This window comes from Drosophila busckii, chromosome 3L, assembly GCF_011750605.1.
Source record: "Drosophila busckii strain San Diego stock center, stock number 13000-0081.31 chromosome 3L, ASM1175060v1, whole genome shotgun sequence".
NCBI classification, from domain to species: Eukaryota; Metazoa; Arthropoda; class Insecta; order Diptera; family Drosophilidae; genus Drosophila; species Drosophila busckii.
This window is the reverse complement of record NC_046606.1, coordinates 4591612-4619411: the sequence shown is the minus strand read 5'-3', so window position 1 is coordinate 4619411 and position 27800 is coordinate 4591612. Positions and strand designations below refer to the sequence as shown.

The following is a 27800-nucleotide window of genomic DNA, read 5'->3' as shown; positions in this document are numbered from 1 at the left end:
AAAGTTAAAGCAACAATTAGTTTATATATAAAAGAAATATGTTGCTGCGGCTTACATTGCTGCTGCTGACGCTGACGCTGGCGCAGAGCACGCGTCTGCCGCTGGAAGTTTATGAGCTGACGCCAACGTCCAGCGCTGAGGATGCCAAGCACAAGAGCTTGGAGTATAGCATCTATGAAGCCAAAGAGTTGACAACAACAACAACAAGCACAACAGCAACACCTACTATCAAAAGCACAACAACAACAAGCACAACAGTTGCACCAACATTAACTGTTGCTGTGGTTAGCTTGTCAGCTGAGCAGCAAACAAATCGACGTGCGCGTCAAATGCTGCAGCAGCAACATCAACTTGGCAACAGCAACAGGCATGCGCATGCTGCCGGCAAGGATATGCGCATACTCTATCAAGTGGGGGTGAGTAGCAAGTAGCAAGTAGCAACTGTTGTAAACTATAAGCTTAGCAGCAAAAACAAGCTTAGCCGATTGCATAATGCAGGCGACAACACCTGCTCAACGACATTTGCAGGCCCACGCCTAAAACAACAACAACAGCAGCAACAGCAGCAGCAGCAGCAGGTTTGCAAGTTTGTCTATATTTAGCAGCCGCCCTGTTGAAGATTTACACTTGACACCCACTAAAATTGCTTACAGCTAAACATATTTTGCTTACAGCTTTATTTATGGCACATTTAATTGCAACTGCAGCCAACAATAGCCGCTCAACAAGAAAATGAAAGTTGTTTTGTTATTTTCCAAGCCATATTGTTGTTGTTGCTGTTGCTGCTGCTGTTGTCGTCGCATTTGATCAATTAAAGTCCAGCGCAATTGCCGATACCTTATAAACCAATTAGCGCTGTCGGTTCAAGAGTTCAATGGTATTTATTTCTGCTGTATGTGGCAACATGACTAACTACCCAAGTTGCAGCTAATGATTATGATGAAGCAATTCATCGAAACTGTTTATGCAGTTGTTATAACAAATAGAGCTAAAGTTTCAATTGCAAATATGCTTAGAACTGAGAGAGCGGCGGCTATAAATTATTTAGTTGTCAACGCCAATTTGTTTGTTGTTTGTTATGCGAGGCGTAAACTATAAGCAAAATATTAATTATTTAAATTACAAGTCCGCAGTTAAAGCGAACGAGTTAATACTCTGCTTCGAATGAAAAACAGACGAGCTTGAGTCTATTAAATGAATTTCTGACTAAAGTTAGCTGAGACGTTTTACGAAAATCTGCTCAAGTTATAAAAAATAAATATATATGTTCATTATATTGAAGCAATTGCTATAACTGATATGTAAATATATTGATCATATCATTTTTAAAAAGAATTGCTCATGTTTCCAGTAATTTCCACTAAACTTTTATGACAGACGCAATAATTTCCACAGAATTCTAACCGATCTTATTGTATTTATCATCAACGCTAAACTTTCTTTTATATGCTATATACTCTATTCGTAACCGATTTTAAAGGTTTCGGTTGCGGCGTTATGTTCACAGCAGCGTGGCACATAAATATCAAATCTCTATGTGTCTGCAATAAATTTGAAAAGCATTAAAAAGCAACCATAATAAAAAAAGGCAAAGCCCAAAAATTCCTGTTGGCTTGAAACGCGCATAAAAATGGCTAAAAGAACGCGTTAGAAAGAGCTAGCAACAGCTGGCAAGCAAATAGATAAACTCTGCGAGAAGAAAACAAAAAGTTCCCATGCTTAAAAGCGCTAAACATTCAGTTCCGGTATTTAAAAATGTTTTCAACAATAACAACAACAGGCTAGAGAGCAGAAGAAGAGCTGCACATGTGTGTGTGTGCCTGTGTGTGTGTGTGAGCGAGAGAGGGAGTTGAAGAGCTGAATGAAAGAAAATTCATGAATGAAATACGACGATGACGCTGACGACGATGAATGGGCCAGAGCAAGCAATAGAGGCGAGGCGAGGCGAGGCGTCAAGACAACGATCGAGTAGGGGGGAGGCAGGGGGAGCAGCGTGTGCAGACTCTCTGCCCATGAATGAAAAACGTAAAACGCTGATGAGCAGCAACGACGACGACGACGACGACGTCAGCGTTTCGCTTCGCTAACCAAGTCAATCGTTGTATGAATGGCAAAGCGACAGAGCGTCCAAAATGTTTGAATGGCTAACGGCCAAGCGAGCAGCGAGCAACAACATTGTAGAGCGTTGTTGGCCATATACAAACAGATCAGCTACGCACATTTGGCTTAAACATCTGAAATGCGTCAACATGTTGCGCGTGGCATGACTAAAAGCGGCTGCAACGACAAGACACACACACACACACACACACACACACACACATGTCTGTGTAGCAATCAAAGAGAATGCTAGAAATTCCAATCAACTGATAAATGCATAAACAAATCAAGCAAAAGGTCTGTCTGTCTATCTGAGCCATTTGTCTTTGTTGTTGTTGCTGTTGCTGTGGGGCACAGACACGTGGGTGCTTTTTATTGTTGCTACAAAGTGCAGCCAGGTGTGAAAACAGCATTTTCTATTTACATTTAAAACTGTCTGTGTGTGTGTGCGCGCGCGCGGTCCAACTGTGCGTATGCGCAACGTGCGCTTTTATTTGCTTTAAGTATTAATAAACTTGAGATAACAATTTGTTTGCTGCTTAAATTATAATTTTATGCTGCAGCTTCAACATTTGAAGCGTCTCCACAAGGTCATGCAGCGCCCATGTGGCAACCTCAGCCTCAATACAGCGACGCTGCTCAATAAACTTTATATATATATATGCATAGCTTATCGATCTAACGATCGACTGACTGTTACCAGTTTAAGAGCCAAGCCCTGCTCAGGTTACAACTACGGCTGAGACTTCAGTCTAACTGGCATTTTCATAATCATTTTTTTTTTATTACCTTCTTGTGCGTCGCCTTTCACGCTATGGAATTTAATTTTTTTATATGCTAAATTTAGAAATTATTCAATGTGATTCGTAGCGCAAAACAAGCGGCAGCAAAAATACAAAAAAAAAATAAATAAATATGTAATAAAGGCGAGAAGAGAGTAAACAACAGCAGCACTGCGAGAAATGCGCGTAGCACAGCTAAACTTATCAGAATTTGTAGCTAACAATTTTTTACAGTGCCTGCAAACATATTTATTATAATGTCTAACGCATTAGCATAAAACCTAAACAACAACCAGCTACAACACATAGCACAATTATTCAACACAAAATATAAATGTATGGCATTAAAAAAAAAAAATAAAATCAGAAAAAAAATTCCAGTTTACAATTTCTGAGAGCTTCATTCAGTAAAAATGCCTCGAAAAAAAAAGCAGCAGCAGCTACAACCTGAGCCAACGGATGCTTGATACCAAAAAACTAGTTTGCCCACTTTTTTTTTATAAACAACTGTTTGTTGTTGTTGTTGCTGTGGCACCTATTGCTGCTGTGACTGTTGCTGCTGTTGTTGTTGTATATCTCGAGGCAAACGTCTGCGCTACGAAACTGGCGCGCGCGCCAAGTCAACTTTATATGAAAAGAGACTTGTAACAATTTTTTTCATTTTTTATAAATTTATTTTTATTGGTTTTGGTTTTTTTTTTTTTGATAAAACCAAATTCTCTAAATTTTGTTGGCCAACTAAGTTTTGCTGCTTGTGGGAAAAGCTGACGGCGGCAACAAAGCGACGTTTGCTGTTTTTGGTTTTTGTTTGTCCAAGACCTTGTTACAGTTATTGACGGACACGTTCCAATTTTGGCTACTACGACGGGCAGCAATACGCAGTTGCTGCTGCTGCTGCTATCGATGTTGTTGTTGCTCTTGTTCTTAAGTTGAATTGTAAGTGTGCTAATTACGTGCCAAAGGCGCATTGTTTACAGCGTCTGGCGTTGGGAACAGTAAAAATAAATAACTATAAATACGCAAAAACTGGGCGCGTCGTTGTTGTTGTTGTTGTTGCTTCATTCATTCATAAAAATTACGCGCGAGCAGCAGCAACATGAGAGCTGCGCATGTGTTCATTAAACAAAACAACGTGACTGCTAAACGCGCAAGAGCGAGAGAGCAGCAGCAACTGCAGCAGCAGCAACTCGATTGTAATTAACAACAACTTTGTGTTTGCTGTTGTTGTTGTATGTTATTCATTAAAAATTGCGCAGAAAAAAAGCCAGCAACACGTACACAGCAGCAGCAGCAACTTTTCATTCATAAAAGTTGCTGAAAGCAACAGCAGCAGCAGCAACACGTACGCAGCCAAAGATTGATTTATTTAGCTGAGCGTAAAAGGAGACAACAGCAGCAACCAGTAGCAATCACAGCAGCAGTAGCAACAGTTGCTGTTGTTGCCTAGCCAGCAACATGTTGCGGTTTGAGCCCAAAAGCAACAATTACCAAAGCCACAGCAACAGCAACAACAACAACTTTTTGCCCAGTTAGTTGTATGAATGAATGAATGAATGAATTGCTTTTTTCCGTTTGCCAAGTCTGAGGATGTGAATGGGGATATATATATATATATATTGCTGTTGCGGCTGCGCTGATGGATTGCTGCAACAACTTGTGGTTGTTGCTCGTGTGTGCGTAGACAACGACAACGTTCATTAATTGTGACGATCAACAAGCTACGCAACATTCAGCAAAGCCAAGCCACAATAACAATGGACAGCAGCAACATGCCACAAGCAACAGCAACAACAACAACATTGCACTTTTGCCAGCTGCAAAACAAAACAAAAACTTGTTTGTCTTACAACAACAGCAACAACAAAAACATCAACTGACCGTTTTTGTGCGCTGGCTTTGCTTCCTTTTGGCATTTTTGCACTTTTATGAATGAAATTCTGTTGCTGTTGCTGTTGCTGTTTGGCTTGGCATGTTTCCGTTAAGGCGCGCCAAAGTGGCACGGCCAGTTCACAGCTTCCAGCCCGCCGCCACACCCCGCTGCTATGCAAAATATGCCAGCGCAACAACAACAACAACAAATCAGCTTACTTCCGGCTATGCTGAGAGCAGCACACAAATCAAGGCGAGTTTAGTGTTTTCGTTGGAATTTCTTCGGCACACGAAATAAAAGCAACGTAAGAAAATAAGCCAAGAAGCACAAAATTTAAGTCAAAGTTGCGGTAGCCGCTGGCCTGGCTTAGCAACATCCGCGTTGCTTCCGCAGCGGCAGCAGCAGCAACTAGAACCAGCAGCAGCAGCAGCAGCAGCAACATCTTCGCAGCCGCCACTTCCGCTGCCAGCAATTTCCAATTTTAATTGAATTTTCGTGTAAACAGCAACAGCAAAGAGCTGACCAAACAGCACTTCCGCCACGACCCCAACTGATACTCACTCTCTCTCTCGCTCTGTAGTTGCCACATGTGCCTAGAACTCAGGCCAGATTGCATAATACACCAAATGCTTTTGCTTTTGCTTTTGAGTTAAATGCATGTGAAAAATGAAAAAAACACAAAAAGGAAATGTATAGAAAAATCATTAACGCAGCAGACAACAAAAATAAGAAAGATAACAGCAACTGCAATAGCAGCAGCAGCCAGCAGCACAAACAACAGCAGCAGCATGTTGCATGTGGCAGGCTACCTGCCACGCCGCACACTTGTGCCCAACGGCTGTCAGTCTAACGGTTACGCAGATCAGCCTAGGCCTGCATATTGCCGGCGCATGTGCAGCAGCAGCAGCAACAGTTGCTGTCGTCTGTCGTGCGTGTGCGCGCATCTTTTTCTCTCTTTTTTTTTTTGTGCGTCAACGCCCTCATGGGAACCAAACACACAAATTTTTTGCTGCGTTTTTGAGCATCTTCCGGCACTGATTGCAACCTTTTGTGGCAAGTTCTTTTCTTTTCTTTTTGGGTTATTGATAGCAGCAGGTGCTGCCCATTGCATGTAGCCAAGCTGCTCATATTACTTGACTATGGCTACGCTTGACAGCAATAAGCTGCTGCTCTGCCTGCTGCTGCTGCTGCATTGGCATGTTAACTTAGTCGCAGCCAGCAGCAACCCCACCCCACCCCTTGCTGCCTTTCAAGTCATTGTCATTGCTTGCGGCAGCTTCCGGTGCGCGCATCTTTGAGGCGCTGAATTCCAAGCATGCCCCCAGTTGCTTCAAGCATGACGCGCACAATAACAATTATTGCTGCTGCTGCTGCTGCTGCTGCTGTGGCAGCAATTGTTGGTACACTGGGGTTGCCAGTGGGGTTAATTTGATTAAATATATAAAGTGCGTGCTTGTAGCCCTTTGACAGCACTTTAAGTGACCGAAAAAAACAGAAAAAACACAAAATGTAGTGAGACAGACAAAAGCTTTGATGGCGCAAAAAGTTGCACAATGCTTGCCGCATCACGTTGCATAGCAATCAGCAGTTGGCTGCCTGTTGGGCACAGCTCAACTTCCGTTTGGCTCTTCGGACTACTGACTTCATCTTTCGTTTCATTCGTTTGATGCTTTGTGCACTCTGACACTTGCGGCTAATTGTTCGTTGCAAGCGCGTGCGGCAGCAATCAACGAAATCCAAGCTGCACACACGTGTGAGCGCCAAGCTTCACCCATTTGTCGCGTTAAACCGGAAATCCGGTCGCACTCAGCAGCAACTTTCTTGAGTCCAGCGCACATGCCATTGACTATAGCTTGGGATGCTCTAGCCGCCGCCGCCCCCACATTTTATGTAAATATTCGTTGCTTGTCTCTAACGGTGCTGCCAGTTTAAAGTGCAGACTTCCCCTCTCACTTGTACGAAATATAAAACAAAAACGCGCGGCTTCGTTCAATAATAAACATGCTCGAATTTCAAAGAATTTCCCACGCTGCTTACAGCAGGCTCCTTACATATCCTGTCAGCATAACAAAGGTTTCAGCACACTCAAGAGTCGCTGAGAGCGTGAGGGGAGCGCTGCCCCCCACTAGCACTACAAGTGAAGCCCATGCAAGCACAACTGTCAACAAAGGGTTAAGGGCAGGAACTCCTGGCAATGCAGCTGCCAAAAAAAATTGGGAAAAAAAATACGAAACTAGGTCAAAGTCGCGTGAGAAACGCGAAAAGCAAAATGCGGAAGTAAATTTTGTTAGAGAGACGCCATTTAACGGAAGTAAATCAAACTAATAAAGCAGCAGGAATGTGTGCGACAGACAACTTCCGTGTGGAGAAAGAGACAGCGCAAGGCTGTGCGAGAGCGAGAGAGCAAAAGGTAAAAGGTCAGACAGGCAACCTGTTTGGCTTTAACTTATTTCCTGTTTAACAGCAATGCTAATCCCTTTTTAATCTAGCTACGTATGTGTGTGTGTATTGCACTTATTTATTTACTTCCGCTGGTCGCCTGCACTAAATCACTTCCGGACTTCCGGTGCGTCGTCACAGACACGCCAATGCCCAATGCCTCCGGTTCAGCTAAGAGCCAATGCATAGGCAAACAAGCAAAAAAGGACGCGCAGGTAGCAGCAGCAAAGTTTGACGCACAATCACGCTGAGGGGCAGGTGCAAGCACACACACACATTGACACACACATGGACTATAGACCTATATTAAGTGGGCATGGCAACGGCCTATTGATTTCATTATAAAAATAATTTGAATACAAATCAGTAAGAAATTGAGTGAAAAAAACGTACATTTGAAATCGAAACCAAAAAAAAGGATACCCAAAAAAACAGTAGACAAGAGCGAGATAGACTGAGAGAGCGAGGCAGAGCAAAAAGGTACAAGCTGCAAACAGTTCCACTTAAAAAATTGATTGCTTTCGATAATTTCATTGGAAACCTGTTGTTGTTGCTTTTGTTGTTCACGCTGCACACAATAAAATCAAATGAGTCCAAAGAGAGTGAGAGCAGCAGGGAGTGAGCGTTGACTAGAGGGGGGTGGGGTGGGGGTCAACGTTAATAAAATGAAATGTTACAACAGACAAAACTAAACTTGAAGTTGCGCGCTAGTTGCTTTTTATGTTTATTATGCACACACACACACACACATAAAGGACAACAGGACAGCAACAAAAAAAAGGATTAAGTAAACAACGCACACATACTAAAGTCCTGTTAAGCAAACACAGCAGACACTTGTGTTAGAATTCAATTAAATGTTAAGCTGTTGACTTGCGATGAGGCGATAGATAAGTTAGTCTAACTAAATAGTTATCGATAGTATAGATAAAAGTTAAATCAAACTATCTAACAAATCTACATTTATATAAATATCGAGCACTACTTTTATAGCTTCAACAAGTTTCAACTTGAGCTGTTAAACTTTCAATAAACTACACCTCAAATTTAATTGTTTATATCGCTCTTAGCTTACGATACCTATCGCTAGCGCCTTTATCTAGTTTTATCAGCTCTAATAACTATATGGTCATGCACATTTATGTTAATCAAGCTTAACTAAGTGGCTGTTTGCTCAAGCTCAAGCGATTCAAACTCAATCGTACGTGTGCCACGCCCACATTGACTGTTGCCACTTGAAAAACTTGGCCTTTTGTGCCTTTCAACTTGAATGGGCCGGGCCGGGCCAGGCCAGCGTGTGTGCTGTTGAGTCGAGTCGTGCCACTTGTTATGCAAATGCCAAAGCTGAAGCTCATTTACAGCATTTTGTGTTTGAATTTAAATCGTTTGGCGCACATTATGATTAACATTTACTTGATTTGCTTGCTTTGCTTTTGCAGGAATCGGAAGCTGATTTGCCCGTGTGTGCGCCCAATGCGGTGTGCTCCAAAATCGATCTATACGAAACGCCTTGGATCGAGCGACAATGCCGCTGCCCCGAGTCCAATCGCTTGCCCAACAATGTGGTGCTGCATCATCATGAGCACAGTGGAGCACATGGCGAGAGCCAAAAGTATCGCAGCTACTTTGAGAAGGAGAAGCTCATGCAGCACAAGCGCATGCTGCTGGGCGAATACAACACAGAGAAGAAATACGAGAGTCTGCATATGAAGAAACTAATGCAAAAACTGGGCGCAGTCTATGAGGATGACTTGCACTTGCAGTCGACTGATTATGCGGAGAACGATGCGCTGCCCAGCTATGAGGAGCTAACGGACAATGAGCTGCCACATGCTGCTGCACCAGCAACCAGAGGCTCAGCGCATATGCGTCACTCAGGACATCGTGGACTGAAAGAGTCCTTGAGCTTCATTGGCGGCTGTCCGAGCAGTTTGGGTGTGGAGGATGGTCACACCATAGCGGACAAGACTAGACACTATAAGTTATGTCAGCCTGTGCATAAGCTGCCTGTTTGCAAGTAAGTTATCGATACTATCGATTAAGTAGTTGCTAACTTGAGAGCAGAGTCTAAATTCCAAATCCTAACTAAACGCACTCCAATCTTTTTTGCAGACATTTCCGAGATTACACTTGGACCTTAACCACAGCTGCTGAGCTGAATGTGACAGAGCAAATCGTTCATTGTCGCTGTCCCAAGAACTCGGTCACCTATTTGACCAAACGTGAGCCAGTTGCTCCTGGCAGCGCTGCCTATCGCTATCTGTTCGCCTGCTCGCCTTTAACTGTAAGTTGTTTGCTAAACTTTAAAGCCTGCACAAACTAGCAGCTTATCTTTTATTTATTTTCCAATTTTAGCGTCTACGCTGTCAACGCAAACAGCCGTGTAAGCTTTTTACGGTGCGCAAACGTCAAGAGTTTCTGGATGAAGTCAACATCAACTCGCTGTGTCAGTGCCCCAAAGGACATCGCTGTCCCAGCCATCACACACAGTCGGGCGTTATAGCTGGCGAGAGTTTTCTGGAGGATAACATACAAACATATTCCGGCTACTGCATGGCTAATGATTAAGTTTAAGGCCCCCACCCCCCTCTTTAAGTTGAGTCGTGTGTACGTAATTTTAATAAACATATACATATGGTCTATATATAGTTAATATTTATATATGTCGACTGAGCCAATTGAGTCTCGCCCACTAAACTAAAATTAAATCAGCTACAAATACATTTAAAGCGTGCGTGTGTTTGTGTGTGTGTGACTGTATAAAGTTTGTTTGTAAAATTTGCACAAAAGTACATTTAATAAATATTTAATTAGTTCTAAGGCTCAGTTTGTTATACAAATCAATTTTGTAATGCATATTTATAAAACGAATTATAACTGTAACATAGCCAACACTATACGTATACTTAACATACTTGTATATATACAAATACATATACATATACATATATATTATTATTATACGCAGGTTCTATATAATAGTGGAACATTACAGCAACTTCAAAGAGTCAACTTTTAACTTGAATATATATCCAATGTGTGCCAAACTAGAATGCAGCTTTTTAGTTTTGCTTTATTCATTATTCATAAAACAGCACAAAGTAGTGGAATGTAACAGTTTCAAACTGTCTCTATTACGAAACACCCCCCCACCCACACATATTTTACATAATATAAGCTTAAATAGCAGGAGCAGCAGCAGTAGCAGCAGCAGCAAGTTACACAAATGTGTTTGCTTTAATGTTTTTATAAAAATTAAACATAACTTTGCACTTGTAAACATTTGTAGTTAATCTTTATTCCTTCTACTCTTAACTGTACTTGAGTATTCGCGCATAATTTAAGTATTCTTGTGTGTGCTTTTTTTTTACTTTTCATTTTGTATAAAGGCCAAAACGAGCAAAAATAAAATTTTATTTATATGAAGACAAAACAGCATAATGCAATGTGTTTACATTTTATTGCACGACAGCAACTAAAGTTGAAAGTTCAAGCACCCAAGCTTTAATCTAATTGAAAACCCAGACAGCATCTTGAGCAGCTTATGGCATACGCGAAGAATACAGAGCTCAGTAGCAGTAAGTAAGAGAATATAATGCATATGATGCGTTAAAAATCTAGGAAACATTTGTTTCTTATTACAGAGTTTCTGTTACGCCTGTTTCTAATTACTCGCTTTCAAATTTACAAACACTTTTTATTGTATAGAAGCCTCGCCTATAGTTATGCATGGAAAAGTGTTTAGCAACATTTTGTATTGCACTTAGTATGGTTTAAAATAAAGAGTCGCTATTTGGGGATAGTTAACATAAACAGCAACTGAAACAAATAACTCAACATTTTATTTATTTAATAATATATAAAGTCTAAGCAATAATTGCTACTAGTACTTCTGCAAGAAAAATGCATAAATTCGTTTTGTTTTTTTAAGACCTTTAAATTGAAAGCTAGCGCTCGAAAGTATACTGCAGTTAATCATCATTGAGATGAAGTTGTTGCTTGGGTAACTTTAACAGAGTCAGCAACTGTTAATGTGTGTAGAGGTTTGAAACTTGACTACATTAGCGTGATGCTAAAAGTCAAACAAACAAAACGCTTAGGACAAGTTGCATTTGCATATAATTTAAATAAATGATTTAAATTTTTTAAATATAAAAATAAGAATTGATCAACAATCTGCTTGGAACTGCCATCAATCTTGACAGCTGCTCCGCTATTAAATTCAAATAAATATCAAATAAAAATACAAATTATGAACGGAAGCTTTGTAGACAGCCCGTGATGACAGCTAGAAAGTTGCTCAAGCAGAATACAGTAGCCTGCCCAGGTGTCAGTGACTAAACGAACGGCATTATAATTAAATAAACGCTGCAGCAAATAGACTAGAGCTGTGTGCAATCAGCTGGACGATGGAGACGCTTGGACAATGGGCGTTGGGCGCTGTGGCATGCCGCAAATTCAATTAACGCGCCGTGGCCAAAAGAAATGAAAACATAAAAAAGACAGCTACCAAGTAGTCAAAGCCTAAGCCCAAGCATAAGCATAAAGAAAAAAATGTTTATCAAGAAACACAAGCAGGCAAATAAAAAGAGTTTCGAGTGTTGAGTTGAACGAGGTGTAAAAACAGCATATAAAAAAACAATAACAAAGCCAAGCAAATCGTAAAAGGCCAACAGCAACAAGTGCTAACACAGCCATGGCCAAAACCGGAGCACTTTTTACGACTTTAACCGGAAGCTGTAGCGTGTTAAGAAAAAAATACAAAAAACACGCTGAGATTTGTTGGGGCTTACAGCGAATGCAATTACAGCTCTAAAAAATGCATAAACTCCAAATTATTAATAATAAAATCATATACATTTAGTCTGCGCGTCTAATTGCCTGAGACGTGTAAGCTCTGAGAATTACATCTTGCCAGCCAGGGCCAAAATACATCGGTTCTCAAGACAGAATGAGCACAAATGCCAAGAAGTTACCAAAAGGCACATTACGTGCAGTGGTTGGCGGTGGTGGTGTTGGTGGCCGCTCTCTTCACCTCATCATACACATGAGGCGTTAATTAGAGTTTAAGCCGCAGCCAGCTAACCGTTTTTTATTAGTTAGAAATGAAATTCGCGCCACCAAATTGCCGCACTAACAAGACTTGAGAGTTTATAATTCATTCTTAGCTGCTGCTGTTGCTGCTGTATTTAGGTTAAGTCACAAAATTGTCGCTGTCACAGATTGCAAAATTGCTGACAGCGCAGCGGCTGCGGCAGCAGCAAAAGGTTAAAAGGTTTTCAACAAATCAAAGAGAAATTAGCTAAATTATGCTCAACATTTGTTAATTTTTGCTGCAATTTGGAAAATATTATTCTAAATGAATTTAATTCCGCAAATTAGAAATGTTATAAAAACAGCCGTTAAGATTTTTACTCTTAAATTGAATAATTGCAAAGAAAGTTTACAGAAATATTGTAAATATTTTTGATTTCAGAACTTTTATAGACAGAGAAGCTTAAACCGATAAGTAAACGAATAGTTTGATGATTTTTAAAGAAGATAAAGAACGATTCTTGTTAATTGTTAGCAAGTCTCAAATTCTTTTAGTGTGACTATGAACAAAGCTGTATAAATACCAAAGATTTGGGTGCATTAAAGTAAAAAAATCCATTAAATATTTTAGTGTAATAATTTTAAATGACAACAAAAAATCAATAATGAATATAAGCTATAAATTTTAAATTTGCAGCTCTCAGTGCCAGTTGTAAGCTCTAACTTCAAGTTTATAAAGAAAAGTTCAATGCTAATGTTTTAAAGAAGTTAATGATACTTTATTTCTAATGTATTCAGTGTTTCTATGGCTAAAGCTGTTTAAGCTGCACAGATTATCAGCGAAGTTTTGAAGTAACAAAAGTGACAACTTACGACTTATTTACAGCTAAACTTGTATTTAATTCGACTGAGTTCTGACAGATTTATAACAGTTTAGAATTTAAAGCAGTGAAGCTTTCATTGACATAGAAATTTGAGTCTGACTGCGATTAGCTATTAGCGAACCAAGAGCCACTAAAGAAGACACTTGTTGCTCATGTTTAGAGCCCATTAAAAACACACCTAGCACGACGGACGGACGGACGGACGGGCGGGCGCCTGCTGTGCCGCAAGTTCAATTTACCACCCGCTGCGTGTGTCAGTTTATCAATTTGGCAGCTTGGCAATTCTGCATCATTCGTTTTATACGTTTTTGGCGAAAGTTGAGTTTTCAACAGCAGCTTCTGGTTGCACATTTCATATTTTGTTTAACAACTAATAATTATTTAACACACAATTTGCTGTTGACGCCGCTGACACTTTGAACTTTTTGCTGTGTTGGCTGTGGCTACTGTCCCCACAACAAAGAAGTTGATTGATTAGCTTTGGCTGCGGGCTGAGATTTGCATAGATAGATGGCTGGATTGTTTGATAGTTTGATAAGTGGAGTTTATGTGGGCTAACCAATAATATTTCTTGTTATTCGACATCATTAGAAGGCAAGAGCGCTGCTCATAACTTTCTTTCACATCATTAAAATCAACAGCTAAGAAAAAAACACAAAAAGACAAAAACAAATTAGACAGTGTCATGAGCTCACATTAAAGACTAACAACAACAACAACAACAAAGAGATAGAAAAAAATAATATCCGCTGCAAAGCATTGATGACAAAACGTGGGCTCTCTTTGGTGGAGTCCACGCTGCTCCCGTGGGGCAGGCAGCATGTCATTATTCATCAAGTTGCATGTCGGACATTGCTACCTAAATTTCTTCATTTGTTTTGGCCACTTTTTATGACTAATTAGACGCCGGCGTAGACATGCAAGCCAAGCCAACTGCAAATTTAGGCTGCACCCTTTGCCACTTCTCAGTCCCCGTCTCATTACACAGCCCTACAGCAATTTTCTATTTAATTGCCGCACATTATGTGAGCGAAGCAGCGCTTGAGTTTTATCAATTTGTAAACAACAGCTGGCTATATAATTATTCTTAATATTTGTGCTTAAGTTTAAAGAGCTTTCTGCTGCTTCCTGTAGTCCGTCCGACTTCAGATTTCACTTGGAGATCTAAGAAAGTGAAACTCGCTGTGTGTAATTTGCCTGCCTTGATGATAAGACATTAATCAATGCTTTTAGAGGGTCTCTAATAAATGCCTATTGATACATAAATTGATAAACGACTGCGCAAATATGCGGCCCATTAGACGCTTTAATGCCCAATCAACTGGAGCAAGGGCAGCAGGAGAAAGTGCTCGATACTCAATGTGCAAAAAAACAAAAGCGTAATGGATTTTGTTTAGCATGCCACAGCGGCGATAAGTTGCAACAACAACAACAACAAAATACTAAAAGTGCAGTGTAAAGTCATCAGCAAAGAAAGCAGCCAAACTTACAAATCATGCATAACAAAAATTAATAATAACAAAACTATTTGCAACGAAACTTAAATACGCTTTGTAGCCAACAATTAGTTGAGCTTGAATAATGTAGATTAAGCTAAGCAAATGAAATTATTTAAGCGGAAATCGAGCTGCAGGAAATTGAACTTTTTAGCTTAAAGCGTTTGGTCTCTTGTATTTATTGCCTTTCCATTTTATTTATATAGGAATATATTAATCAATGGCAGCAATAAAACTCTTATAATACTGTTATACAAATATAGAGCGCATAATTTCATAAAATGCTAAACATTTGCAAACTTTTGCTTAATTAAGTCTTTGAAAAGCATACGACAGTCAATGCAATAAAAGTGCCAAGTGCATTCAAAATAAATGCATAAATTTATAAATAAAATTGAGCGACAGTTAAACCAATTAAAATGAGCAGCAGTTGCCATTAGAGCTTGTAGCTAAAATAATAAAACTAAGCGCACTTTTATAGCTGCTTTCAAATTTGTTTTAAAGCTGCAATGCCCACAGCAAGTGCAAGCATTGAAAATTCACACACACACACACACACATGTGTGTGCAGCATCCTCACTCACAGCTCTGCAGTTTGAAATTGAAAGTCAGTTCAAGCCATCAAAGCACTTCAATGCCACAGAGTGAAAGACGCTGCAGCGTCGCGGCCTCCGTCGATTATTTTCTAATTACAAAAGCACATTCAACTTCAAATTCATCAAGCTGCAGCCACCACCACCAAATAAAAGCGTTCGGAGCTCAGCTCAAGTGCATTAGAGGAAAATGTAAGTTTTTCTTCAATTCATAGCACGTACCGAAGGTGTTAAGTATGCAAATGACAAGGGGCTGGCAAACAAACAATAAATAAATAAATACAACAACAATTATGTTGTAATATTTACGTAGTTGAGTTGTAACGTAGGCGTTGCTGCAACGCGGGGGCAGCAGCAGCTGCAAACGAAAGCGAACGGTAAAAGTAATTTGACCCCAAAGAAAAGCCCCGCAAGTCAAACAAAAAAAAATCTAAATAAAACCAAAGGCAAAAGATTCGCATCTTTTTTGAGTCTTTTTTTTTTTTTTTGGGTAACTTTTACATGTGTGCCGCAAGTACTTTCTCTACTTGGAGTCGAGTAGTTGTCGTTGTTGCTGAAGTTGCTGTTGCTTGCTTTGTTTTTGTGCATTTTGTGATTTGTTAGTTAGTCGCCTTGCCTACTTGGCCGCGCCTAATCGTTGTGGCCAGCGAAGATGCTCAGTAGTTGATATATTAATGGGTCGCTTTTGGTGTTGCCAGCCAGGAAGCGAGACACAAGACTCTTTAATATTGTAATTAACTCTCATTAGAGACAGGGTTTCACTTTCGCTCGGCGGCGGCGGCAGCCGCCACAACTTAAACAAAAGTAAACAAAACTGTTTATGTGCGCTATATTTAAGTATTTACTTGCAGAGAGATAGAAAACAATGCAAACCTTAAACACAAATAGTCTTTAAATCTCGCACGAGTTTGCTTTTCTTCTTTTGCTATTTTGGCCATGCGAATTCGTTTCTAAGGCGCGTTGATTGTTTTTTTTTTTGTTTCGGTTTGTTTCTTTGCTTTCTTTGGGTTTGGTCATGATCATGGGAAATACAAAACGAGCCTCGGCAGCTCCAGCTCAGCTCTGCTCAACGGCATTTGATTGTCCAAAAAAAGCAACAAACAAGTCCAATTGCCAATTTCCAGCTATTGCCATACAGCTAGCGAGCTGCCAATGAAAGTACCGATGCCGCAACCCACAGAGATGTGACTTCAATTCCCTCACACTCACACTCAAACTCAAAGTGATATCCAGGCAGGCAGAGCTCAAAGTGGGGGCCTGGCTGCGTGCTCAAGTATGCCCGCTGTGTAATTAATGGCAACTTGGTATTAAAATTTCAATAAGCAATGCTTAAGCCAACGCTTATGATTACGCTTAGCTTGCAGCTTAAAGTGTGAAACTCTCCAATGCTGAAGCGTGAGATTGAATACCGAGAATGTGGCATAAATACCAAAAGTGTATGAAATTAATAAAAGCATTTAGTATTAATAAGTAGAGAGTGCTGTGGGAATATCTAAATTCCAATTTGAAGCAAACTGATTTGAAATAAATCCGAGAATTGTAGCTAAAAGTTGTTAAAGCAACTGTTATACTGCCTACAAAGTATCATACATGTATTAAAACCAAACACATTGGTCGCCAAAAGTTAATACCAAACTGTTATACAACTATTATACAGCCTACAAAGTATCCTACAAGTATTAAAATCCTTTAAACCTACCGCATTGTCGTCGCCAAAACAAAAGTTAATACAAACTGTTATACAACTATCATACAACTGTCATATACAACTATTATACAACTATTATACAAGTCATACAAGCATTAAAATTAAACTGCAGCTTAAAATGTCCACTTTACTACTATATTGGAAACTGTTCTACAGCGCAACTTTAACCATTCCCAACCAAAAGACTTAGGCAACAAACTTGGCGCTGGCGAAACGCTTCACGCGCTCATCTCTAAGCATAAATTAGACAAGTGCTTATCTTATTGAAATTGTACGTCGTTTTGGGCCTTATTTGTTTTGCTTGCCTTCGACGCTTCTTTTTGGCAAAAAACTTTCATTGCTAATTAGTTAAATCAACATTTGAAGTACATTACAAGTAAACGCAAAATAATTTACGCGTTAAATGCGCTCATATCCTGTTGGTGAAGTTCCAAAAGTGTTTGGCTACAAAACTTTCCATTTCAGCAGAAAATCAAATTAATAAAGCTGAGCCGCAAAAAAAAAAAAACTTTGGCAGGCACAACCAAAAATCTAATTTAGTTGCAAGCAAGAGAAAATCAAGAGGCTAAAGGTATGTTTTATTTTTTGCACAGCAACTGACAGCAACGATGATGATGATGATGATGATGCATGTGGCTTGGCAGCTCATCAGTCGTCGCTGTTGTTGCAAGCTGGACGTGACGCTAGTCTTGACATTATCAGCAAAAATTTTGAGTTGTGGGTGTTGTGCTGCTGGTAGCTGCGGCTAATGAAGCTGTGGCATGCCACACCAAAAACTAAACTAAGCGAACAGAAAGAGAGAGAGAGCGAGAGAGAGAAATTCTATTTTAATGTTGGCATTAGTATGCACAAGCGGTGGCTATAACAATTGCATTAACGGCGTACGTGCGGCTCGTAAAAATAACAATTTTCAAATGCATTTTTAATGAACTTGTAAAAATGCAAGCGCTGCGCCATGTCAACAGGCATAGATCTAATTGATGTGCGCAGATTTTTGCAGCAACTGTAAAACAGAAACAATAAACATTTAAAACAAATTTAGCACAAGTTGTAGTCGTTGTTGCTGCTGCTGTGGCATGCAACCGTCTAGCCACTGAGGATGCTAGCCTTGAGTGTAATTAAGAGCGTGGGAGGCAGCCGCACTACACTAATGCAGTGTAACAAGAAAAAAGAAAAGTAAAAAACAAGTTAAAATATGCGAAAACAGTGCGCACAGATTTGAATATGAAAAGATATTTGTTGCTGCTGTTGTTGTTGTTGTTGTTGCAGCCCCGAACCAGGTCAGAAAAACACTTTCATTGTGCATGATGCTTTGAGAAATAAAATTCTTGCTATAATTAGCATATAAAGCAGCCAAGCTGCGATCCACAGTTAAGCGCAGACAGACGACGACAGCAACAAAAGCCACTTATAGGTCATACTCATAGCCATTGACACCTTTGTCCACAAGCGTCCATAATATACATAACTGTGCGCCAGCAACTGGTAACTGGTACCCCCAAGTAGCACAACAGACCAAATAAACTTTGTGCCCAACACTTGCAAAAGAACAGAACAAGTTATGCTTATTACGAAAAAAAAAAGTTATAACTGCTGCTTATTCGTCTTCATGTTTATGTTGCACAGCTGTAATAACTAATTGGCTAACTGTGCGTATGCGCAATGCCTGTGCGCATTAAATGGCACAGCCACACGACCCACAACACTCCACTGCAAGGGCAATGCAATTCGAGTTAGTACAGCTACAGCTCAAATCAAGATATCTTAATGTGTTGCATTACTAATTAGCTAATTATGCACTGACAGAAATTTTTAATCAAAATGCTAAGTAACAAATTAAAAAGCAAACTAGAGCGTCATAAATTTACTTAATGTAAGATTGAGCATTAAGCAACTGGAATAAGATATAAATTATATAATAATAAGCTTAAGCTTTATGGCATTTGAAATAAGATTAGGCAGAGTTATGTAAATAAGAGTTGGAGAACAAAAAAGGTTAAGAAGCTCAAGCAAAAGCTAAAGCTAACATATGTTAATAAACTTATCATTTCAAATGACTAAAAAATGTAGAAACATTCTATTAATTTAAATAATCTTTGCTTATTAACAATTTATTAAATGTGGCAGCAAAAAAGTGAAAGGAAGTCTAAGTTGGTCTAAGCTTTTAATTCAATCTAAATTCGTTCTCTTATTTATTGTCACTTATTTTTGCACAGTGCATTTAGTTGCTAGCTATGTAGTTGCCGCTGATAACAGCAATTGGCATTGGCAACAGCAGCAGCAAACAAATGCCAAACAACTTCATTAAATGCAATGCGCGGCAGGCAGCGATGCAAGCGATTAGCTTAAGGCAAAGGGAGCGACGAGTTGAGGTGGGTGGGTGGCTGGTTGGGAATAGCGGCAACAATGCGTGTAATCTTCTAGCGGCTTAGCTGGCCCGAAATAAAGCGGCGGCGCTGCTGTCACTCGCTTCGAGTCTAAGCCTAAGTTAGGTGATAACTTTCAACGGTTTCACATTTGAAATTGGCTTGAAGTGAACTGCACTGCGCTGCGCTGCTGGCTGTGGGAAATTAATGAATTAAGCAAGGCTGGCGGCAACAAAAAAAGCAACAAGAAGTTAAAAAATGGAAATAAGTAATGCTCACATTACATTAGCGGCAGACGCTGTGTTGCAGTTGCAGTTGCAAGCCAAGTGGCAGGCAGGCAGCCAGGCAGGCAACTTTAACTCATTTCCACGACACTCAAATGAGCAAAATTATTGCGGTTAAGTACGCGAACGTAAAGATTTTTCCAACATCGGAAAGTAAGCAAAAGAAAAGTTCGCTTGTTAGAAGAAGAAGCAACAGCAGCAGCAGCATCGAGGGAATTTCAGCGCAGCTTGGCAGATCGTGAATTAAATTTAAGCAGGCAAAAATCCAAAATAAATAAATGGGACAAGTGAGCGCAAAAATGTGCAGAGAGCGGGAGAGACTGAGACTGAGCGGGAGCGACTGTTGCTGGTGTGGAAATTATAGGGCTATAAAGTGACGTTGTAGTCGCGTCTCGTCTCGTGTTGCCTTGTCATTGATAGGCTAAAAAGAAATCAACAAACTAACGATCGCTGGCCTATCAAATTGGCACATTAGACAAATTGTTGCAGACAGCCGTAGCCTGTGTGCTTCGCGCCACAGCGTGGCAGAGGCAAAGGCAGCGTCAGCAGCTACAACTCAATAAGCAACCGCAAGGTTGCAATATGTAGTGGGAGCCTTAAAACTGAAACTGATGCTGCGGCTTGCAATTGCTGAAGATGTTGCTGCGCTGCGCTGGCTGTCATACGCAAGCCTGGAAAAAATCTCTTTGTTATACTTTTTAATAAATAAAATAAGCATCAGTCAATCGTCAGGGCAGTCAGTCAGAGGTGGCGATCAGATGTCAGCGGCCTGAGACCTCTCTAACCAGAGCTCAAAAACTCTCTCAAGTCGCTGCCCTCCTCCTCCTCCCCCCTCAGCTAGAGACAATGCCACACAATTTAAAGCCATCGTTGACCCATTTATTTATTTTCTTCTACTCTGCTTTTTGATTTTACTGGCAGGCAGGCAGGCACCACTTGGGAGTTTTGCCACTCGCTGTAACTACCAGGGCCACCAAAAGTAAAAGAGAGAGACAGAGAGAGAGAGAGCAGCATTGCTCATATGGCTAAGCAAATTGCTAGACTTGAGCAACAGCAAATTCCAAAGCATGAATGCAGCTAAATTTAAATTAAACTGACAGCTATACTTAAATAGAAATAATATTCTATGGACTTTGAAGTAAAAAACAATTTAATAACAATAGCAAGCGCTGCTATAGCAGCATAGATTTGAGTTTAGCTTATTGTTTGCTAGCTTAGCCTATAAAATTGATATCAGTAAGCTTTTAAAAATTTATTTATTTAAAGTTTTTCAATTTCTCTCTTTGCCACAGCTTTAGCCACTTTGCTTTGCTTTGTAGCCCTGTCGCTGCCAAAGTGTTGCTCTTTAATTGGCTAACTGAGTTTAGAGCTATTGCCAAATATGTCGCAACGCACTCACTGACAATCGATTGTTGTTCTTGTTGTTGCTGTTGCTTGACTTTGACACTTGTTGAAAGTTGAAAGGCTGCGTAACTTTGTAAGCATTTTTTTGTTCATGTCATGCGCTTTAATTAAATTTTTGAGCTTCTCTGCTTACGTTCTAGCCTCTTCTTCTTCTTGTTTTTGTAGTGTCATGTGTGCGGCTAAGACTTTGACAATGGTTTGTGGCGACTTGCTGTGCTGCTTGCCACTCACATGTGATGTCACTCTGTACTCTGTACTGCCCTCCGCTCGCCGTCTCCCACTTTGGCAGCTAACCGGCTTTTGGCTCTTGACTTGGCGCTGGCCATTTTGAAGTTCATGGCAGCACTCACATAATTGCAAATTCATTTGGCACAATTATGCGGCACAGTTGTGTTGCACGCTAGCAATTGGCAACAGAGCAGCAGCAACAGCAACAACGCAGCCCGAGAGTCAGAGCGACACACATTTAATTGCATTTGGCAAACGAGCGCAACAAGTGACTGCCGGACGGAAGCTGCCACAGCAGGCGGCAGCCAGCTAAAAATATATAAAACACACAGTCACACACACAGATGCGCAAATTGTTGCAACTTGCACAGACGCATGAAAATTGCTGTGCGCGCACTAAATTAAAAAAAAAAACACATTCGAAGCGAAATACTTAATGCGCCCAGCCTACATGCAACACACACTGCTCCACAGGTAGTCCCTTATGTGCCACATGCCACATGCCTCACAGAGACCCTCTAAATATTGTTTATTTAGCGCGCCGGGCAGAACTTTGCAACATTTGCCACGATTTTAATTTGCTTTTAGTGCCTGTAATTCATTGAGCCGCACTGATAAATGGAAATGAGCACAATTAGTCGTGGGGGGTGTGTAGCTAGCTCCAGCTCCAGATGCACCAAGATAACGAACTGCAGCAGCAGCCGCAGCAGCAGCACAGATTGCAGATCAGCAAAGCCACAGCGCAGAGCTGCCAACTGGTTCTCAAGAGAACTGGCTTATCTCCACAGAAATTTAATATTAAGCACGCCAGCAGCGTGTTAAACCAGAAAATTGTGCACACAGCCAACAAAAGCAAAAAGAACAACAACAACATAAAGTAAATAAATCTAAATTGTTTGCGTTGAAAAGTTAAGCGTTTTGCTTGCTTCTAGGCCTAGCAGTGTTTCCCCAGCCTGACTAAAGAGTGAAATTTGTTGGCTCGAATTTCAGTTAGCAAAGAATATGCGTATGGCAAAAAGTCAATAAAATAATTCACAAACACAGTTAACATAGTAGTGTTATATTAAAGCAGAGAAAGTGCATAAAATATTGTTATTTATTAATTAAACTGTAAGCTTTTTACAAAAATGTTAATAGCTTAACATATTTATGTAATATAACAGCAAGTCTAATAAATGAAAGAGTTGGCAGCAATCACCTCGAAAGAGCATAGAGAACCAAAAACTTTAACTTCTCATAGCTATTTGCAAAAATGTTAATAGCCCAACATATTTATGTTATATAACAGCAAGCTAATATATTTATGTGAGAGTTGACAGCAATTAGCTCGAACTAGAATTAGAATCATAACTATTTACATAAATGTTAACAGCCTAACATACTTATGTAAGCTTGGAGTTCATAACAATTAACACAAAGCAAAATATTTATTTTTAATATTTGGAAGCTAAAGCGAACCAAGGACTGTAATTTCTCATAACTATTTATGTTAACAGCTTAACATACTTATGTAAGCTAGAAGCAAGTCTAAAATATTACGTTAGATTTATTAACATTTAACAGAAAGCAAAGACGAACAAAGGACTCAAATTGCTCATAACAATTTATATATATGTTGGCAACTTTACATCGATATGTAAAATAAAAAGCAAGTGAATTACATTGTGTAAAACAAAAGCATTTAACATGAAAGTGACTATTTATTATTAAATATTTAAGCGCCCGTCTTTGACTATTTGTAAACATGTTAACAGCTTAACATGCTTATGTAAGCTAAAAGCAAAGCTTGTTCACAGTTAACAGCAATTAACACGACAGGCGATGTTTGCTTGTTAATATTTGAAGTCAGTCGCTTCGAATTAGCGCACATAAAATGCAGGAAAGTCATGGAATTCGCAACTTCCTGCGCCTAACCAAACTTAACATAACTGTTAAAACGCCAAACACATAGCAGCAGTAGCAGCGGCAGCAGCAGCCATGTTAGATTAGCGCTCGAGTGCGGCAGTCAGCAATTCAATTAAATGCAAACTGACTTTGATCTAAAGCCACGCTAATGCCAAAGCCCAAATCGCATTGGAAATTTGCATAATAAAGCGTCATTTAAATCATTGACCCGGCTTAAGAACTGTTGGCAACAGCTGGTCATTTAGCATGGGGATTCTAAATGCGAAGTGCCAAATTGCTGAGCAGCGCGCTGCGACGCTGAGACGTTTTTCAATTCAATTTACAGCGCTCGGCAATTACTCAGTGGATCTGTCGCTGTCTGTCTGACAATCAAGCGCTGATGTCTACGTTGCGGCCACAGCCAGAGCCACAGCTACGGCCATGGCCAAGGCATTATGCAACACGTCTGCAGCACATCAAGCTGGCCACTGGTTTCGGACTTGATTGTTTCAACACCAACAGAGCCAAGAGCCAAGAGCGTTGTGCTCACTACGGCCAAGTCAACGAACCTGTGACAGCTGCCAGGCAACAGCAGCAGCAGCGCCCAAAAACTAGCTTAGCCCATATGCAATGCAACGGTACTAAAGTATAAGCCACATTAAAGAGAACCCAACAACAACAACAACAACATGCATGTGACCGTTAACAGCAAATAAACAAAAAGGCATAAAAGTTAAAAGTTGAAGTTAAAGCCCCAGCAGGCAGTAGCGGCAGCTGCCACAAGTGTATTTAATATTAAACTGAAGGGGTGGCGCTCTAATGAGCGACGTTGCCAATGCGCCCCCGCGGCGGCTGCAACGAATGTCATAAACAGCTAATTGAGGCAGGCTAGCGACAACTTGATTAATTGAAACTAAATGGCCCAGCGGCCAAAGCAAGCAACAGCAACAGTTGCTGCTGCAGATGCGTGCCTTACAACAATTACAAAACGGTAATGCGGCAAGCGCTGGCTGCGGCTGTTGCTGTTGCTGTTTGTTGCAGGAAACACAGCCAAGCACTTGGGCACAATTAAGCAAATGACAAATGACATTAAATTGCATGCAAAATGGCAAATGGCAAATTGCGTAGCGCCATGGCCAATGTTCTTGTTGATTTAATTGCGCCCGGTTCGCTCGCTCGCTCGCTTGCAACACAAAATGCTGCGCAAGGTCATTGATCGGCAACAACCACACGAACATTCCATGCTCAAGCCGTGTCCGTTAGAACTTGCGCAGTTTTAATAAATTCAAATGTGGTCAGCAGCAGCGGCAGCAACAATGCCATCATTTAAACGGCAACAACAATTGGTAATTGCCAAGCCAAGCAGCAATTGTTGCTGCTGCTGCAATTGCAATTGCGCTTAGTTTATCACTAAATTCGGTGCGCATTAGTCACAAGCATCTTCAGCAGCAATAACTGTTGCAACAGCAATAATTCAAATTAATTTTACACTCGCTGCAATCATTAGCTGATAAGCTTTGCTTAAATATTTATGAACAACGCGGCGTGGGTCTCAGTCTCAGTCCCAAGCTCAAGCTCAAGCTCAAGCTCAGCGCTCGGCATTTTATCGCTGGCTGAAAATCAGCAGCAATTTGCAAGAGAGTGGAATCATTTGCACTATTAAAATAAAAATGAAGACAAAACTTGTAGATAAAGCGCAAAATAGAAATAAGAATTTTCCAAGCGAAGGAGCAGCAGCAGCAGCAACAGCAGCAGGAGCAACTGAAAGCCAATAAAGCGTTGCCAGAGCCAACAACAATTGCTAAAGAAAAAGTGCAGACGCCGCAGACAAAAATTACCGCCAAAGACCAAAAGATCAAATTATAAACACACGCCAGCAGGCAGCAAGAGTAAGAGCAGCAGTCCCAAGAAAAGCAGTTCCCTGTAACAATATACACACAACGCAGCAAACACAACCAACGTAACAAAAAAGCAGATGCCTATTGGCACTGAGCAGCAGCCAGGCAGCAACTACTTCGTGCCTAGCATCTCTACCTTTGGCTTCGGCTTTGGCGCTGAGTTTGCTCTCAGTTTGGCCACAGCCTACTCTAATGCCATAGACTATGCAAAATGCTAAACAGTCGCTGTGCAAAATATATATATACATATATATAAAAGAAATAAGGGCCACTGCCAAGCGCTTTTCATTGCTAGTAAAGTTCAAGAGTTGCTGTTGCTGTTGTGCAGGCTGCTGCGGCTGTTGCTGTTGCTGCCGCTGCAGATGATTGTCGTGTCGCTCGCATATTTTATGCCCCAGTCGCAAGAATGCAGACGACGACGTTGCCGCCGCCATTGCGTTGCATATGCATAAAGATAAGCCCGAAGAAAGTTGCTGCTGCTGGCAGTTGCAGTTGTAGCAACATTTGGCCACGCAGCAACAGCAACAGCTCGCCCACTTACCAACTACAGCAGCAGCAGCAGCAGCACCCACGATTTGCATGTGTGTCAATGCGATTAGAACAGAAACAATGCACAGGCATTGGTCAAACAGTTCTTTGGTTTGGTTTTGCCTGCTGACCACTCTTCGCTCTCTGTAGCTAATGAAGCGCCTGCAGCCATAAATATAAATATTTTGTTTTCCTGCTGCTGCTGCTGGCGTGGCAGGCGCCTCAATTAGGGCACTTTTAACTTAACTCTGCAGTTTTTCTTTCTCACACACACATTTTTGTTGCACATATTTTGCAACACATTTTATTTAGTTGGCCGGGGGGGTTTGTATTTTCTTTTAGCCGCCAATGCCCGTCAGGCCAAAGGCAGCATCTATCAGGTGCATTGATCTATGGCCATTTTTTTAATTAACGCTCAGTTTCTTTTATTGCGCGACTACGTGAAAAATGAGCGCGCCACTGGAAGCCCAAGTGAGACTACGCGACTATAACTACAGTACACTGAGAAAAAGGGTGGCAATAGCAAAATGTCAAACTCTCATACTCCAAACTGTTATACCACTCAGTCAATTTATAATGCAGCTGCTAGGAAGCTTAATAACAATTGCTAAACTGTTATACTACTATTATACAACTGTTATACGCCTTAAATAGCTCTCATATATTACTGTCATACTGAAAATTGTTATACAACTAAGTAAAAAGTATTAAGCAGCTGCTTTGCAGCTTAATAACAATTGCTAAACTGTTATACTACTGTTATACAATTGTTATACGCCTTAAATAGCTCTCATTGATCTACAAATAATTATTAAACTGTCATATTGGACTGTCTAAGCAACTGTTAAACAATTGTTATACTCGCTAAAAACTGTTATATAACTAAGCCTAATATATGTATACAACTTTTATTGGACTTTGTTGTACTTACTATGCATTTGCGTTCAACTTTCTTTTGCACAAGAATTTTAACATTCTTGGCAGCTCGATTTCTTCAAGTGCATATATAGATATAGCTATTATTTGGTTTTGTTATTGTTTTATTGGCCCGTTCCCATGGGGCGCTGTAGAAATTTCAATGGCAAAATCTACGTATTTATGAGAAAGCTCAAGGTAAAGCAGCAGCAGCAGCAGCAGCAAAGGTTTTCTCCCCCAGCCTAGGCAAAGCAAACGCAATGTTAATCTATCAAGATCATTAGCAGTGCGGGCACGTACGCTCTACGCGATCGGCTGCCGTTTGGACATGGCTGATAGAAATAGAGCTTTAGAACAAGCGACAAATTATGGTAAGTGCGGCTAAATGCGTAGACGCAGCTTTAGGTGCTGCTAGAACTCGTGTTAGCTTGTCTGGTTTTACCTGTTATCAGACACTGATTGCCTGACTGACTGCCTGACTGAGTTGCAATGAGGCGAAAGCTAAGAATCAGGCCAAATATGCGAGAGTTGCAAAGAATTCTAGAATTGAAGTAGCTGCACTTACAAAATGCAAGCGACAGACTCCTACGCATTACAGTTGCTAAATAATTAAAAAGCAAATTGAAATAGACAGCGCCTTGCAACATGTTTGAAGCGTTTAACAGCGACTGTTAAGTTTAACAGCGCGTAGCAATGTTATAGAAGCTGTGCAATAAATTTATAACTAAATTTTTGTATTGATAACTTATCAAAAAAAGCAGCATATTTATGAAAGAAGTATACTAAATTATAACTAAATATATACTATTGATTTTGTTTATTTTTTTGTTGTTGTTGTAACTGTTAAATTTGTATGTGACTCTGACGCTGGCGCTCTCACTGGTCTACAAACCGGTCTGTGCCAAAGCTGGGGGAGAAAAGTCTGCAACGACAACGACGCTGACTGCGACTGCGGCAGCGGCAGCGACAGCGACTGCGGCAGCGTTTTTCCGGTTGAAAATTTTTAAAAGAGGCTGCCGCAACGGCGTTGGAAACATTTGTAAGAAGACGTTAGAAGACAGCGCAACAAACTGGCGATCGGGTTTAGTTACAAAAAGTAAAGAAAGAAAAAACTGTAAAAAGAATAGACACCAAGAGAGAGAAAAGCTGTGCCAAAGTGAGCTGCGACAAGTTGCCAACTGCTGTTAGACTTTGAGCTTGACTTTGAATTGCAGCTTAGAGACTTGGGACTCGAACTCAAACGTGGTGTGTGTCGTGAGCTTAAACCAAAAGAAAAAAACAGTTAGTTGACACTCAAAAGCAGGCACATGTGTTAGCCAAAAATAAAAGCTAAGCTTAAATAACGTTTAATTCAAAAGTAAACGCGTGTGTTTCAACAAATTTTCAA

General features: G+C 40.5%; 2 protein-coding genes across 2 annotated transcripts in view; one reads left to right on the top strand and one right to left on the bottom strand.

The window, feature by feature from the left end:
• The window catches only part of LOC108599752 (elongation factor-like GTPase 1), a 63987-nt gene that overhangs the window by 12250 nt on the left and 23937 nt on the right, over nucleotides 1–27800 (bottom strand). The window lies entirely within an intron of this gene.
• On the top strand, nucleotides 17–10610 carry LOC108599755 (protein giant-lens). Its single transcript, XM_017986769.1, has 4 exons — nucleotides 17–416; nucleotides 8631–9208; nucleotides 9304–9475; nucleotides 9547–10610. Exons 1-4 carry the CDS (start codon nucleotides 39–41, stop codon nucleotides 9757–9759), a joined length of 1341 nt encoding a protein of 446 aa, XP_017842258.1. The 5' UTR covers nucleotides 17–38; the 3' UTR covers nucleotides 9760–10610.